Raw genomic sequence first — 17,008 nt, 5'->3', positions numbered from 1 at the left:
ACTGGGCATAATTACAACAATGGAGTAAAGACTATCAATATGCACATTTGTGCAAAGGAAGTGAACAGAACAGTTTGTCGTAATTAATTCCACGAGCACTAAATGAACACAAGTAATAGCATCTATGAACTCCCCAATCAGATCACTGAATTATTGTGGACATTCTGGAAAACACAGCATCACATAGATTTCCCCAACACTTTTAATTTAGGCCAACCTGAAGATCAAGAGGGATTCAAACATCTTTCTGTCTTACATTACTTTCCAGTTGTGTTATTTCTTTTACGCTCTCCCAAAGCTACGGTGGGGGTGACATGTCAGTCTCTGGGCTCTAAATCTCACCCAACCTTGACAGCCCTTCTGGCATTCTTGAATGCAAAAGATCTACAAGTATTTCCTTCTCTGATCCATTCTTTAAGATGAGGAAGGATGCGCATGAAAGCTGTTTATCCAAGAATGGCTGATCCCTAATGCTTCGCAGCTGTTCAATTAACCACAGCGGGACTGCATTTCATAAATACTCAGTGGGTTTATGAATTCAGCCATAAATGACTAAAATCTGTCTGCAGGGAACGCACAAAAACCTGTGACTTTATATTTAATTACCTTCAAGTCAGCACTGCCGGTTTGGCTTTATTAAATCAAAAATGTAACGGCCTTTCCAAGCCTGTTTGCGTAGGTATGTGGAGTGTACTAACTAAATGAGCAGCATATTGTTTATATATTTTTTCGTTGCTACTAGTCATCCAGTTTCTTTATTTCCAAACCTGCTGTCTCTTCTCTCCAGCTTCATCCCTGGCCCCTGGCAGCCCTGCAGCAGGACATGTGGCGCCGGGACCCAGCGACGGGCTGTCAAGTGCCAGGTCTTGCTGTCTTTCTCTCAGAGTGTTGCTGATCTGCCAGATGACGAGTGTGAGGGAGTGAAACCTGCTCCGAGTCAGCCTTGCTACCGTACTCCCTGCTCTGGTGTTTTGGGCCAAGGAAAAGAAAAAAGTGAAAAGAAAGGAGAGGAAGAGGAGGAGGAGGAGGAGGGGGAGACACCTGAAAGAGAGGAACTGCACGACTGGGAGTATGAGGGCTTTACAGAGTGCTCAGAGAGTTGTGGGGGAGGTATGGATCATTTTTTACCTCTTTAATATAAGAGAGTAAAGAAATAGAATAAGAAAGGACAGGAAAGTTGAAAAGTTAACAAGAATACAACTCTGATTCCAAAGAATTTGATAATCCTTTGCGACATATATTCAGTTGAAAACCATACAAAGACAATATATCTAATGTTTGAAGTGTAAATATACACTATCAATTGTGAGGTTGTTTTGTTTTAATTTTTTTTTTTTTTTTTTACATTTTTTCCAACTTTTTTGGAATTGGGGTTGTAAAACACTGCAGCCTTGCCAGCAGCATGTGAGGCTGAACCGAGGCACAGCAGTGCTTTGAGCTACAAACTAACAAGCTGATGATGACAGTAATGACAGGCTGCTCAATTGTCATTAGTTGAGAGTATTGGACAAATTTAAAAGTCGACCCAATTATGGCACCAGATGGATGTATGGATGCATGTGCAAAGTTGTTACAATTCATTTGGGTTGATATGAACATGGACTATGGCAATCCATCCAGTTTTTGTTGAGTTGAGTGAAACAAAAATATCAAACTTATGGTGTTGCTTGAGAAAGAGTTGCGACATAAACAACATCAGTAGGATTCATCCTCTGGGGACCATGAATGTCCATGCAAAATTCCTCAACAATCCATCCAATGATTTATATTTATTTTTGAGATATTTCAGACAGGACCAAAGTGGTGGACTAATAGAGCAATATTTTGTCGTCCTTAGAACCACACTGCTTTCATTGTGTCGATACAGCAGATACATTAAACTTCTTTCAGTAGTTTGAGGATTCTGTTAATCCTGCAGGCGAAGCCTAATCCATCAGTGTCACTGTATCTAAACAATGCGTCACAGCAGTAAATGGTGACCTTATGTCAATGGATAACCAAAGCCGTACCGGTATGAGCTTTGACGTTGAAGTAAGTTCTATGATATTAGATGATAATGGATAGAAGACCAAGTTTAACCCTAAAGGTCATACGTCACAGTGGCAGTGAACGCTCACCAGACAGCGGCAGCTTATTTAAACATCCTGCCAACATTTGTCGAGGCCCACTTTAATCTCCCCAACTCCACAGCCTGTATGCCTGAATTGTCTGTCTGTGTGTGCATGTGTAATTTCTGCTCATGGGCGTAGGCTTTTGTCAGTGTGTGTGTGTCTGTGTGTGTGTGTGTGTGTGTGTGTGTGTGTGTGCGCGCTCACCCAAACCCAACAAACTCCCATTCGGGGATGATTACAGAGTGGTATCGGGTGTCACATACACACCCTGAGGGCTGCGCTCCTGTGGACCATCACACCACTGTGTCGTTTGAAGTGCCTGCTTCACTGTTATTGTCCCCAATATTCGAAGCAGACTCACAGAGTTATGTTATGTTGCTTTTAACATGACCTGACATCACACCCTTAAAGTTTTTCCTCAGCTCAGGCCAGAACTTAAGCAGACAGCTGTACTGTTTTGATGTTCAGTTTGCCCCTTTATATAAAAACATTGCTTGCTTTCATTTAGGGGCCAAATATCTAGTATAGTCTATACTGCATATATATTTGAGGGAGCTAATGTTTAAGAGATGCTTAACAAAAACAATATGTGTTGCACTTTTGCTATTCATTCTAGAAAGATATGAAGCAGAGAGTATATTACTAATTGAGAAGTTGAAAACATCTGTGATTGAACGCTGCACAATAGCTCATGGATATTCGGACATCCCTTATAATTTCTCGGTGCTGTCTAATCCCAGGTGTGCAGGAGGCTGTGGTCATCTGCCTGAACAAGCAGACCAGGGAAGCAGCAGACCAGGGCCTGTGTGTGAGCTCTCGTCGGCCCCCGCAACTCCTGCAGGACTGCAAAACTCAGCCCTGCCCACCCAGGTACAGTAGAACACAGACGTACATCATTATCATTTAGACATCGTGTCTGAACATTAAAATAAGCATGATTGATGGATGAAGGGGAACTGAGGGGGAAATGTGTTTTTGGAATAAAAGGGTTTGGCCACATTCAAGAAGAAAATATTAATTAAAAACAGGACTGAAATCTGGCTCTGCTCTTTATTAGTTTGCCAAGACTGTAACCCAGCAAAATATGCAATAAAGAGAGCTGGGACATTCATGTACCATTTCCAGAGCCTTGATGCATCCCTGGTTCTGCACCTGGAACTGCTTAACTTTCAGGCTATCAAAAATACACATCACATGAGTTGAATCAATTAATCTCTACTAATCACTGGTTGTGTACAAAAGAGATTCAAATCCTTCTAATCCTCTACATTATCCCTCTTAGTTTAAACCACTTGGGCCAATTAAATCATGATTTAAGCCACTTGGGTCCAAGTGATACTGAGGCAGAATGACAGAGATGGATGGTTGTATCATTGAGAACAGGAAATGAAGCCAGCGGGACAGCTTGTGGAACCTGGTCAGAATCAGACATAAAATAGAGACCAGGTGTCAGTGCTGGTGATACCTGTTTGGCTGACATTTGAAATTGTCCCATGAAAAAATGTTTTTTCAGTGGTTGTTATTAGCAATGAAATATAGTAAACCTTTGCTGCTGCAGTTAGCATTCCCTTTTTAAAAGCTGCTGTAACAAAAAGCTGCCACTTGAATGTTTGATGAAGAAAAACCTTTAGGGATCACAAATCACAGTGACATTTGCTGCATTATCGGAGGAGTTTGTCATTAAAATCCTAATGGTTTACCCTCTTAGAGCATGAATATAGTAACCAAGCTTCATGGCAATCTGCCCTTTACATTATGAATTATTTTATATACAAATGTGTTGTTTGGCCTAAGATGATGAATGAGGAAACCTCCTGAAATGTCCAAAATGAAAGGGGTTTATCCTCTGGTGAGTATGAATGAATTTAATAATTGCCATAACATTCTGTCCATTACACTTTTTCCTGATTATGGTGCTAGAAGAAATGTCAGGTAATAAACAAAACATATAGAACATATAGAAATATATAGATCAATACATAGATTTATCTTCTGGATATCAGGAATGATTATAATGACTGAAATATTTAACCTTAGGATAATATCTATAAACATATTTCTGCATAGGTATGCAGAATTGTAAACAATACAACCATATTTTGCTTACATACTGCTGACCAAACACCTTTGAGTGGGCTATAGTTCCATGCAGGTAAACAGCCCAGAGAGCAAAAGAGGCGGAACCCATTGGTCCAAATGCAATCTTGAAACCCATCAGCTATAACCTGACTGCAGTTGAGCTTTTAATTAGTTTAGCTAATTTAAGTAAACTAGCTAACTCCATTCTTGCATCTCAATATGCTCATCAGACTAAGCAAAGCCTGGAGATCCACTGGCTACCCCAGAAATATTGGCCTTCAACCCAGAGGCTAAATTGTTGACCAATAGCCATTTTCATTTTAACTCTGAAGGAGAGCTTATTGGGTGTGGGAAATGAAAGGGATTCATCCTCTGGGAAGCATGAATATGCTCAACAAATGTCATGGTGATCTACCCAGTACACTAGAGGTTGCTATTTCTTGTTGGAAGGAAGAATGGAGCAATGAAATTTCATAAGACTCTTGGCCATAGCTTTAGGGGAAGAATGTTTTTGATTTTGAGTCAAAAGAGATCAATAAAGTCATTGTAATTAACCTCTGAAGCCCCAGAATATAATACATGGATAAACATGAAGTTGAAATGATTGATATGCCGCCAAGATATTAGTGCTTCTAAAACTTGGTTACAGCATTATAATTTATAAATGACTGTAGATGTCGGCTACACTTTTTAAGTTTTAGTCCAAGTTTATTTTAATGTTTTTTTATTCAACTAATATCCATTGGGACTCAATTTGCAATACCGTTGATGGACAATTCATCAAAATTCAAATCAGATTTCAAAATGGAATACCTGAATGGTTAAACAACATAATGCTCTGATGTTTAATATAACTGAGCCATGGCTAAACGGTGAGTGGATTTTGCGGTAGGCCACACGTTTCAAGTTAACACCGTGCGCAGTGTCGGCGTTCCACCGCTCACACTCTTGTCAGAAAACCCAGAGGCTTGCAGCCTGCCCTTGCCTGTTTTTCCAGGCCTTGAGTCTTGTTTTCAGGCACAACAAACGCTGTATTGGACTTGTTTCCTTTGGCCCTTTGCTCCCTCCCTGAGGCCTCCTCACCCTCCCATATTAAGCTACACTCTTTGGATACTGTTCCCTCTGAAGGGAAACAGCCATAGGATTTGGCTTTGAGTATAGTCCCGGTCCAGAAACGAGCTTCATTCCCAATTCTCCTCAGTCCCTGGACCCTTGAGTAAATATGAATAGTTTTGAAATATCACCTAATCTGTCAAGCTAGAAGGAAAAATCGCTGCCATCTTGTTCAAAGCCAAAGATTTTGGATGCCTTTTAAAAGCACAGTGACGAGTTAGACACATGCCACATAATTTTCAAGATTGGAATAAAAGGGCTCAGAAAGCTTTGATGCTGGATTTGTTACCTTGCATGAAACTGTGTTGGACAAAAAAATTAATATTGATACATGGAGGTCAGTGGAAGAATGCAAGTGAAGAAGTTATGCCATAGGGATTTCTTAAATATCACTAAATTCAGTGGGAGATTTAATGTTTCTTCGCCAGGATCTGGCCCCATCACTCTTTTGGTTTTCACTCGTATTCACTTTCATGAATTTTACTTTTATGAATTTGCACATTCATAAGACTGCAAGAGTGTCCTCTCATGGGATCAAATAAAAACATCAAGCGCTCTGAATGAACTCCTCCTGACTGCACTGTCAGGAGGATAGATTGGAAAATGGAGCTACATATTCATGTTAAGAAAAGATAAAGTATGGTGATTGAGCAGGAAGGGAGTTTTCCAGCAGAAAATAGAAATGATGATGCTTTACGTTTAAATTCAAAATTAACCCATGTGTAGTAAATAAGCAAGTACAGGTGAAATTCAAAATAGAATGAACCTGATTAAGTACATTTTTATAGACTGTGACATACAGTAGTTTGATCATAAATGTTGTGTTCACAGGTGGGAAACAGGGGAGTGGAGTTCATGCTCTGCTACCTGTGGGGTTGGTCTGATGACCCGCACTGTGGCATGCACTCACCGGCCCACTCGGGACAGCAACCGGACTGAGGTTGTGAGGAATGAAGAATGTCAGATCCCCAAACCCAGCCCTGTCCAAGCCTGCAACCGCTTTGACTGCCCTCCTATGTGGGACACGCGTGACTGGGGACAGGTAAAGGATTTTACTTAGAAAGTTCACCACCATAAATTTCTGACCCAGCACATATTGCGAACGTATCCCCGGCACCTCTGTATTTTTTTTAGTGCTCCCAAAGCTGTGGTGGTGGATTTCAAAGGAGGCAGGTCCTGTGCAAACAGCGGTTGGCAGATGGAAGCATCCTGGAGCTGCCTGACACATTTTGCCCTTCCAAGAGCCCCACAAACCAGCAGCCCTGTGCCAAGCAAGAGTGCCCACCTCAATGGGTCACAACTGAGTGGTCCCAGGTAGGCTTTCCTCAAGACACCAGCCAACTTTTTCACTCTGATCTCAAATATGCAATCATCCTGTTCTCCTTTCCAAAAATAACGAGTAGAATACCCTTATTTTAATAAATAACGTCTAGATTCACCTTTGCACATTTTGATGGTATTGTAAGGTGCTCACCCAGGGCATATTGGCCTGCGAAATGGGAAAAAAATACCTTGTGTGATGTGTATGATATGGAAACTACAGTCTATATGACCTCGGTGGATGTCAGAGGTATAAATGCTCAGAAATCATGTGTGTTTCATTCTAGTAACTTCTAGGCTTCAGAAAACATCCAAAAGCACACATTTAAGAAAACTCATGGGCTGAAAGGCTTGTAGTTTTTATTTAAACCCAGTTTAATGGTCTGTCAGCCCTTCCTGGTGGTTCTAGTGTGATCAAAGTAACTGTTATGCTGTATGTACAGTAACCAGGTTCTGCTCATTGTCATATTTACAATATCACTTAATTGTCCAGTGTTCAGTGACCTGTGGGAATGGAATTCAGAGACTACAGGCAGTCTGCAGAAAACAAGGGGATGATAGGGCCGTAGACCCTGAGAACTGTTCCCTGACGGCCCGGCCCACCAAAATCCGGCCATGCTCCCTTAGACTCTGTGACAGTAAGATACCCTCTAATTGATCTGTTTTATCACTATGTGCTGATTGGTTTGTTAGCAAGCAAGAAAATAACATTTATAGCTGCTGTGTCAATGGAAATTGCTTAAAAATGAAAAATGAACAGATCTACAGGTAGCAAACTCAAGACCTACTTATTTAGTCTAGCTTTTAACTGAGTTTAATCTATCTTTATATTTTTACTTTATATCAATTGTATTTCATTGTCTTTTATTGTTTTAGTCTGACTTTTAATCAAGCTTTATTAGCTATATATTTATTTATTTTTAGTATAGTCTTTAATTAGGTTTTATGATGGTAATGATAATAGTCATTATCATTAATATCGTTACTATTTTATAATTAGTAATATCTATATTTTATTTATTTTTTGGAATCCATTTATTTATTTATTTTTTATTTTAAAATGCATTTAATATAATTTATATAATTTTATCTGGAGTTTCCTCACTGAAAATTGATGAGATTTAAGATAGCGTTTCCTCAGTTCTTTTTTTTTTTTTTTTAACTGTGCTAGCTTTTTAATTACCATTGTTACTATCAGTATTAATGTTTTGTTAATCATCACAGACTCTGTCAAGCCTGATCCCACCATACTGGCCCAGAGGAAGGTGTATATCCAGTTGAGGAAAGGCAAAAAGTTACAGTTGGTAGTGGGTGGCTATGCCTACCTGCTCCCCTGGACGACTGTGGTCCTTCGCTGCCCAACCCGACACTTCCGCAAGGGCCACATCCGATGGTTGAAGGAAGGAAAGCCCTTGGTCGGCCTCCCACACCTCTCCATAACATCACTGGGATACGTGAAGATTCAGCAGGTTCGTGCATCTGACGCTGGGATATACACATGCGTCGCAGGTCAGGTACAAGAACACTTTGTCCTACAGATCATTGGCAGCAAGCAGAAGCTCTCTGTTCCCGAGTCATGGCTCCTCGCAGGTGGACAACAAAAGGTTGGGCAGCCAGATGTGACTTCAGCAGGAGAAAGATTTCAAGAGCTACCCACCTCCCTCAACCAGTATGACAACATTGTTGAGCATTTGCTTGAACTCAAAGGTTCTCTCCAAGATGTAAAAGACACTGCTGATAAAACACACTCCAGTGAAAAGAACAGGTCGACCCTGGAGGATGAGAGAGCAAGCTCGGAGCTTTCAAGCATGCTTGTACTCATCGCCGATACCCACAGGCTAAATGAGCTCATGCACAACCTCTCTGAAGGCGTCGGAGGACCATGGGGGGAACAACTTATTGCACAGTTGCTCAGTGAGCTCACTATAACACAAGGTGAAACTAATGAGTCCACTCTTCATCCCCCGGAAAGTGCAGAATCCTCCACGCAAGGACCCCTCCTTTATAAACCCAACATCAAAGCCCACGCGTCCAGGCCAAGAAGCCCGGTGATAATCCAGCGGTCTAGGAAGGTCGGAGTGGTGCCGTCATCTGAAATGATAGTTCATGTGGGAGTGCCAGTGTTGCTGCAGAAACCCATTGCTAGTTTGGAGCTGAGGTGTGAGGCACTGGGGAACCCTGAACCGTCCCTTTCATGGACAAAGAATGGGAAAGAGTTGCACTATAACAGCAGGTAAGAACTACCCTTTTGTGTGACTTTTTGTTTGAAAGTTTTAAAAAAACTGTAGATTTGTTTTTGTATTGGCAGAGTAGGCCTGTTGTCCACCGGCTCACTGAGGATTCAGTCTCCAAGCAGGGTGGATGAGGGTCTGTACACCTGCACCGCAAGGAACCGTCTTGGATCCACATATCTTTCGTCTTGGCTGCAGATTACGAGTAAGGTCCACAAAGACAGAATCTAGCTACTGCATCTTTGAATCATAGAAATTGAATGAATCGGACAGACAATTCCATTCAAATCAACATGCAGGATGGTCAGATCGGCGGCCATTTTTATGCATACCATTACGATTGCAAAGAACTGTGACTGTCGTGGCAGGCTAACTTCCATATTAAACGACTTGCAGCAGTTGAGTGAATGTGACAAACTGTACGACCCGACTGATATGTGCTGTCAAATGAACATGGCAAACAGTTTAATCCTTTGGAATGGTTCCATTAAGTAAGTCTGTGTAAATAAGGATTGTGCAAACATTAAGAACTTTATTTATAAGTTGTTGTCAAACTCCCAAGGTTTCCAAAAATATAATATATCAATTAAACAAAGCACAAGACATCTAAAATTTTACATTAGGGTTAAAAAGTAAAGTTATAGCAGCTTTGATCCAAATATTGTTCTGGATTTAACAAAAGATACATAACCCTCTCATATCTGTAACTTATAAAGTTAAAGTTTGTCCAGAGGTAAAACCAACAAAGCTTCCTGAAAGTGTCGTGTAGCTTCAGTGAACTTCTGTGATGAACACATACTGAATGCACTGAATACACTGATACTGAAAACTGCTTTTGGAACTTCACATATGACGATAGAGCTAATGTCAAGTTGAGTTTGTCCATATATGTTCTGGGAAAGTGTTCTTTTCAGCTGAGAAACACACACACACACACACACACACACACACACACACAGAGGCACAACCATCAACACAGATATACTGTACAGTAAGCTTTTACATCCCCTGGTGGCTCATCTGGCTGAGTCAGTGACGAGGAATGTCCGGAGCGTGCCACAGCTCAGGTCATCTCCGAGCGACGCTGTCATCCGTCTCCTCAGAGCATGATCAGCCGCGACCTCGCTGCATTGTCATCAAAGCACCGACTCTGCCCGGTTTCCTGATGCTCCGGCGCTTTTCCTCCCCATACGACAACAATTAGAGGTTCCAGGCAGTGTTTCAAAAAAGATTAAGTGGGTGCACCCTGTTCGTCTAATCTAAACAGAGGATAAAGGGGCTTAAAGGTGCTGAAAACTGTCCAAAGTGCTTTTTTTTAATATTCTCAAATCAAGCTCAGTTTAAGGTTGTGTTTAATGGATGCATTTCAGAAATCTTAAGAATGCAATCCCAAGTACGGTGAATGACTTAACAAGGAAATTGAACTTGAAAATATAATTGTTTCCCGGGTTCTCAGAAAGTGCAGTCTCATTTCTGAACAAGAGCAGAGTCCTGACCCTCTTGGTAATGTCAAAGACTAAAATTTATAGTAGCTGCAGTAATAGTAACAAGAGACTGCCTATAGGTATCTACAAGGTAATACAAAAGCATCACTATAAGCAATGTACAGTACAGTTTAAAAAGGCAATTCTCTATTTTTGACTTCTGCAGTCTCCAAGAGCACAAAAATATAGTTCTTTTTTGTTGTATTTTCAGGTGGCAAAGGAAGAAACTGTATCCATGGTAATGCTATGGGACCAAATGGCCCTGTTTGCTCTGAGAGGAATAACAGCAGCCAGTCAGCTGAGCTGTGCCATGGACAAGTCTGCCCCCTCAGGTATCTTCCTGCTACTGCATGTTTGCAATGTTTGATAAGACCAGTTCCCACCATTTCCTTTACTTGCTTTGCAAACTTATACACGCAATTCGCTCAGAAAGAGCTGGATCATTTCTGTGTGCATGCATTAGTTCATGTAACTTTTTAAAGGAGAGTGATCAGTTATTTCCACTTTTCTTCTGTGGTTTTGATTAGGTGGCGAGTGGATGCTTGGTCACTGTGTTCAGCCAATTGTGGAGGTGGCTCCCAGACCAGAAGTGTGCGCTGCATGAAGGGTCCTGAGGGCAGATCAAAAGAGGTGGAGAGCCAGCACTGTTTTGGCACAGGGAGGAGACCCTCTGACACCAGGCTATGCAACCTGCTGCCCTGTGCCAGATGGACCACTTCCCACTGGGGAGCAGTGAGTCCACTTACACTGACCACAAACACGTCTCAACACCTCTACATGTTCTGTGTCAGAACTGTTTGTTTGTGCAAAAACTACCTCAGGCTCTGTGTGCCAGTTCTGGGCTGGTTAATTTGAGGTGGTTTCTCAACTGCCAAAAAACTGGTGCTATTAGGTTTATTTGTATTATTTAATGGAGAAGTACCCTTCTAATCCTTCCTGTTTGTTGTAGTTAGGGAAGTAATCTTTTTCCTCTTAAGCCTTTCACACCCACAACTGTATAGTGAGAATTTCCCGGTTTGCATAATTAAGGGATGGAACTAGCAGTAAAGTACCTCACACTAAAAGCTGAACTTTGATGCTTTTCATTTTGATGATATCTCCTCTTTCAGTGTAATGGTCAATGCAAGGGACCCAGTTTGGCGACACAGCACCGGCATGTTTACTGCCAAGACACAAACGCTACCAAAGTCCCCTACAGGATGTGCAGTGGACTCCAGAGGTAAATATGGATATCATAATATGTTGACGCGCAATAAAAAGTATAGTGATTTGTCATGTTTCAGAGAAGAAGCCCTTCACCGGACAACTTTAAGACCCTTTTCTGTATGTGTCTTTGTATTTATAGGCCCAGCTCTGTGAAGAATTGTTCCACAGAAGCCTGTGCCCTTCACTGGCATGTTGGGCCGTGGACGCAATGCACTGCCACCTGTGGAAGGCACGGTTTCCAGTCACGCCAGGTGACCTGTGCGCACCGACGAACTGGAAAAGCGACTCGTGAACATCACTGCATGTGGAGGCCTCGACCTCCCAGCTGGCAGAGGTGCAATATTTTGTCCTGTGGCAGAGGTGAGGAAAATGGAGTGGTTTCTTAACTGTGACAACCTTCTGATTTTAAATGTATCCTGAATATATTATGTTGTGTAGCCTATTCAGTATGGTATAAGTACATGTTGATGATTTCATTTTCTTATTTAGAGGTGAAAATACTGAAGATAACCTCAGTGCAGTGGCAGTTTGTTGCTGTCAGGAACACAGTTGCATATTGTTGAGGTCTTGCCTGAAATAAACTTGTGGAAGAATAACTTAAGATTGTAACTTAAATAAAATGATAAAACTATGAAAATTTTTGACAGGATCATTTGTGCAATATCTCCATCCTTGCACTTTATATTCCCGAAACTGGCCCAATCATTTAGGTGTAATGTGCTGAGGGTTAGAAGCATTGGTTTCTAAAATGTCTGCATGCACCCTTATACAAAACAAATTTTCATGGGGGGGTTGCCTTTAATAATCTCTGCAGTATCCCGCACCCCCATAGCCATTGTCCCAGTTACTTTAAATGACCCACAAGCATTCCTTATAAAAACTGTTCAGATTAAAGATATCATTTCTGGGAGGACTTGTCTTGCGGTGGCATTTGAGGCTTAAAGTGAGAATGTGTATTAAAGTGTTAATTTTTCTTTATTCCAGCAGGAGAGTGTCGAGACAGCACAAGGTACTGCGAGAAGGTTCGACAGCTGGAGCTTTGTCCGCTGCCTCAGTTTAAGAGCCGCTGCTGTCATTCCTGCCGAAACACCTGAAGCAGAGACGAAAGACACAAGCCGTGGATGACCTGGGTAGGTCAGGGGAGATGCTCAGACAGCCAACAGAGACTTGAAACCTCTATGCCCCCATCCTCACACCCACAACTGTCTTCAGTGATCAACAGTCTCGGATGGGGATTCCTGAATGTGGAGGAATGTTTGGATGGTCATACCCAGAGTGGTTGTGATGGAATTTCCTCAAAGATATCATGTGTGGGTTTGAATTTAAAAGTTTAAGAGTGGTGACATGTCTGTTAATGAAGGCTTCAGTTTTAGTTCTTTAAAAAAATATAATGGTCAAGAAGCGTTCCTAATTATGCAAACATAACTACGACATATTTCCATTGTGAGTTAATAGAAACGTGTGGTGACTGCATGGTTCCTTAAAGGGAAACAAACAACCGGCCCGCATTAATGATGCAACACCATGTTCTGTTATAGCATCATCTCCAAAATAGGGTGCATATTATTATGCAATTAAGCTTACAATTCACACATATGTAATTATTTAAATTGATTGACCTGATACCCAGGGATTCTGGGTAGACCCCTGAGCTTGTAATAACCACTGGATAGTTGTGTGTTTGACTTTATTACAATGGTCTTCAAAACAGTGTTGAGAAATAGTTTTAATAATACATGAGCTTTTATTATAGAGGTATGGGTAAACTCTTGTTTAAACACAGCATAACACTGCATATCAATGGCTAACCTGGCTAAAAGCCTAATATTTGATATACAGTACATTTCAGCCACATGTGAAATAGATCATGATATGTGCTATCATTTTGGGTAATTTAACATGTGTGGAACAAAACGATTGGTCGAATCAACTGCCTTTTGGTAGAATAAAAAGTAGGACATGATAATGATTTATCTTGCATGGGTTGCACTATGGAGGTGTATGACTGAAGCAAGTCAATTTTGGGGGGGGAAACAACACTTATTTTGCACTAAACTCATCCAAGTCTGTTAAAAACATGGCTTGTAGAGTTTTTTGTTTTGTTTTTTTAGTTTGTAATGTTACATTGTTTATATATTTTGTTTTGTGGTTTTGGTATTTCTTGGAGAAATATCTGTAAAAATGTCCCTTTGTCCAGTTTTAATGTGAGGTGATCATAACAGTTCATTTCAACAAAATTATGTTTTTGCTTTCATGCTACATTCAAGGTTACATTTGACAGTCCCTAGAACTGTAACTCTTCTTCCTAGGGCAGATTTCAGTGTTAATTGAACTTTAAACGTGTAAATATGAGAACTGTTCATGGGTGGATTTATAATCACAGGCCCACATGTTACGCAGCGTCCAACCCTCTTTAAATCAGGGTTGTAGACTGATGACATGACATGGGCGGAAACAACCACAGAGAGACACAAAATGACTGCAAAGAGGCACCAAGCAACTATAAAGAGAATCAAAATATCTACATAAAGTAGGGCAAAACAAACACAGGCAAAACAATAACTATAAAAATGCCAGAACTATGACAAAGTGACACAAAACGACTACAGAGAATGATCACAAAGTGACTACAAAAAGGCACTAAACAATTACAAGAAGAGGTTAAACAACTATAAAGTGTGTGTGTCTTGCTCCTATGTAGGACAGATTGTGCTTGTTGCATGTGTGTGCCCAGGGGCCCATTGTCTCATAATCCACCCATGTCTGTGTTACATTTAGATATTGGCTAAAACAGTAGGGAAGTTGTTGTGCCAGATAGGCAGGGTTTGCACTTCTGACATTACGTCCAGAGTTCCACAGTGCTTCGTCATCAAGTGCAACACGTACCTTCGTGGATTACTTGGCCTTTCTAGGTGTGATTATTTGACTTTGTAAAAGGAAAACATGATTAACATATTACTTATGCTCTTAAGTTATGTAGATATTTGTTTTGTTCTTTTAACTATTTATTTCATGAGTGTTCTTGTGCATAGTTTTGTAAATAATTACAAGGGTGGGTTTTAAGTTTTTTTTGGTATTTGATGTGCATGCAACGGGGACCCTCTGCTGGTGAACTGATGTGTTGCTTCCTGCTCATGCCTGGGTTGTCATTAAATAAAACCAAATACATTCCTTTTATTAACTGTTTGTTGTGCTTTTCTCTCTTTAAATAAAAAAAATCTGGCAGCATTATCTACCTAGTCAAGGTATTTGTGAAAGTGTTAAAGTGAATACAACTGATGAAATGTTTTATTGCTGCATGACTCAAGGGGAAAATTACTTCCTCATTCCCTTTTTACAACACGCCTTTCACATTCTACCTCTCAGCTGTTGAAGGGAAACTATAAGGGGAAATGGCTTTAAAACTTGAAACTACTAGACACAACGATTCAAATCGGCACCATCACCAGATCACAACCGGAGTTTTCTGATTTGTGCTGAGGATTATTTCAGATGAGTTATGGTGGAAAAGGATGCTTGTCATTCTTGTTTGACAGCACTCAGGGTTCTGCGAGTTTCCCTTGTTGATGAACTGGAAGGACGGATTGACTCTCTGCTGGAAGTCTTAGTAAGTCGGGAAGTGTTCACTCGTGATGACCGTGAGGAGGTGTTGTGCCAGTTGGGGCCCCGGGCGAGAGTGAGAAAGGTGTTGGATGTCCTGGAGTGTAAAGGCGAGGAGGCAGCGAAGATTTTTCTCTCAATTAGCAGTCATCAGCAGGAGGCACAGACGCATTCCAAAGAAGGCATCACAAATCAGCCTCAATCCGTAGGTATGCAATTCAACCACACTGATGTTACTGGTACATTTAGGATGACTTTAATACAGTAGATAGTGTTTCATGAAGCATTATCAAATGATCATGTTCCTAGCTTCCTGAGTTATGAGACAAATAACAATAATTTTATCATCTTTTGTAGAGTATAACAAAGTCAAACAGAAGCATAAAGATGTCCTTATGCGTCGGAGTGAGAGCATGCTCTTCTACAACACTCGACACGGAGAGAAAATCCTTTTTTCTGAACACTATGTCAATCTCTTGTTGGCCGACGGACACCAGGGCCTGGAGGTCAAAAGACACGAGGTGCTGACGTTTGGACAGAAGCGTCTATCTTTGCAGCAGAAGTCAGCAGTGCATCGGAAAATCTCACCGGCCGAACTCTTTTCGAGCACAAAGGGAAACCGTCCAGTCAAGAAAGTTCTGGTGTCAGGGGTCGCCGGCATCGGAAAAACCATCCTGGTGCAGAAGATGCTGTTTGATTTTGGGGGGAACAGGGGTCATCTTGGCTTTGACTTCATCATCCACATGACCTTCAGAGACCTGAATCTGATCGACAAACCTACAAACTTCCGGGAGCTGGTCTTGCGTAAAAACAGGCACCTGGCTAAGCAACTGGATAACATTTTAGCGAATGACGACAAACTGCTGATCATCTTAGACGGCTTCGATGAGTTCAGACACTACAGGAGCTTTGATGTAGATGCATTTGTGACTGAACCGGAGGAAGATGCGGAGGTGGTGGAGGTCTTTGGGAGTCTAATGCAAAGTGAACTGCTGCCCAACGCTTCTGTCATGCTCACAAGTCGACCTGCAGCCATCAACCACATCCCTGTAGGCTGCATCGACCGATTTGTGCTCATTGCTGGATTCTCTTTAACTGAAGTTCAAGACTTCTTTTTTCGTTATTTCCAGGACCGTGCCGTTGCTGACCGCATGTTCACAGTGGTATCAGCAAATGAACTAATGCTGACCCTGTGCTACATACCTGCATTTTGCTACATTGTGTGCTGCATCCTTAAAGAAAGCAAAAATCTCAGTGGAGAGAGCCCAAAGACCATGACGGACATCTATGTGCAGTATCTGGTGGCTTTGCTTCACTCTCACACTCAAGCCAGGGTTGAAACATTTGGTCAAGAGCAAAGAGCCGGGGCCGTCCAGCAGCTGTCAGACATTGTGCTGAAGCTGGGTCGACTCGCCTTCCAGAAGCTGATGGAGCATCAAACACTATTCTACAGCAGCGACCAAGATGTTGCAGCGTTAGAGGGATGCAGCCTTGTCAGCACCTTCCTTGACAAGACAGTGGCACAAGAGCCCGGCTGCACTGAAGACGTTTACTCCTTTGCGCACCTTACTGTTCAAGAGTTCTTCGCCGCAGTTTATTGTGCAGTGACAGATCACCCTTTACCGGATGCACTTCAGCACACTGCAAGTCATGAGGAGGGCTCCAACAACGGACATTTAGACCTCTTCAACCGCTTCCTGTCTGGAATCCTCTCTGAACGCAACGCCAGTCTTCTATCAAGGCAGGTGGGGCTGAGTTGCCAGAAAGACAAAGTGGAAAGCTATCGTCAGAGGATCATCACAGAGCTTACAATGCTCTGTGAGAATGGGGCCAATATCCTAAACCACTTGCACTGCCTGTTTGA

The 17,008-nt window shown here is 41.6% G+C and overlaps 1 protein-coding gene across 3 annotated transcripts in view; it reads left to right on the top strand.

Moving 5' to 3' along the window:
- LOC131989766 (ADAMTS-like protein 1) overlaps positions 1–13,599 on the top strand; it is a 101,552-nt gene extending 87,953 nt beyond the window's left edge. For 2 of the 3 annotated variants that reach the window (XM_059355091.1, XM_059355090.1), the window contains 12 exons: positions 788–1,110; positions 2,852–2,981; positions 6,135–6,345; positions 6,438–6,617; positions 7,117–7,261; positions 7,848–8,856; positions 8,932–9,059; positions 10,550–10,670; positions 10,866–11,070; positions 11,448–11,557; positions 11,684–11,904; positions 12,529–13,599. In XM_059355091.1, the coding sequence (XP_059211074.1) occupies positions 788–1,110; positions 2,852–2,981; positions 6,135–6,345; positions 6,438–6,617; positions 7,117–7,261; positions 7,848–8,856; positions 8,932–9,059; positions 10,550–10,670; positions 10,866–11,070; positions 11,448–11,557; positions 11,684–11,904; positions 12,529–12,638 (2,893 nt within the window). In that variant the 3' untranslated portion in view covers positions 12,639–13,599. The remainder of the gene's footprint in view (positions 1–787; positions 1,111–2,851; positions 2,982–6,134; positions 6,346–6,437; positions 6,618–7,116; positions 7,262–7,847; positions 8,857–8,931; positions 9,060–10,549; positions 10,671–10,865; positions 11,071–11,447; positions 11,558–11,683; positions 11,905–12,528) is intronic. The other variant, XM_059355093.1, reaches the window with a different exon arrangement.
- The last annotated feature ends 3,409 nt before the right edge of the window (positions 13,600–17,008 follow it).

Source organism: Centropristis striata, chromosome 17 (genome assembly GCF_030273125.1).
Source record: "Centropristis striata isolate RG_2023a ecotype Rhode Island chromosome 17, C.striata_1.0, whole genome shotgun sequence".
In the NCBI taxonomy this organism is placed as follows: domain Eukaryota; kingdom Metazoa; phylum Chordata; class Actinopteri; order Perciformes; family Serranidae; genus Centropristis; species Centropristis striata.
This window is presented reverse-complemented; position numbering and strand designations above follow the sequence as displayed.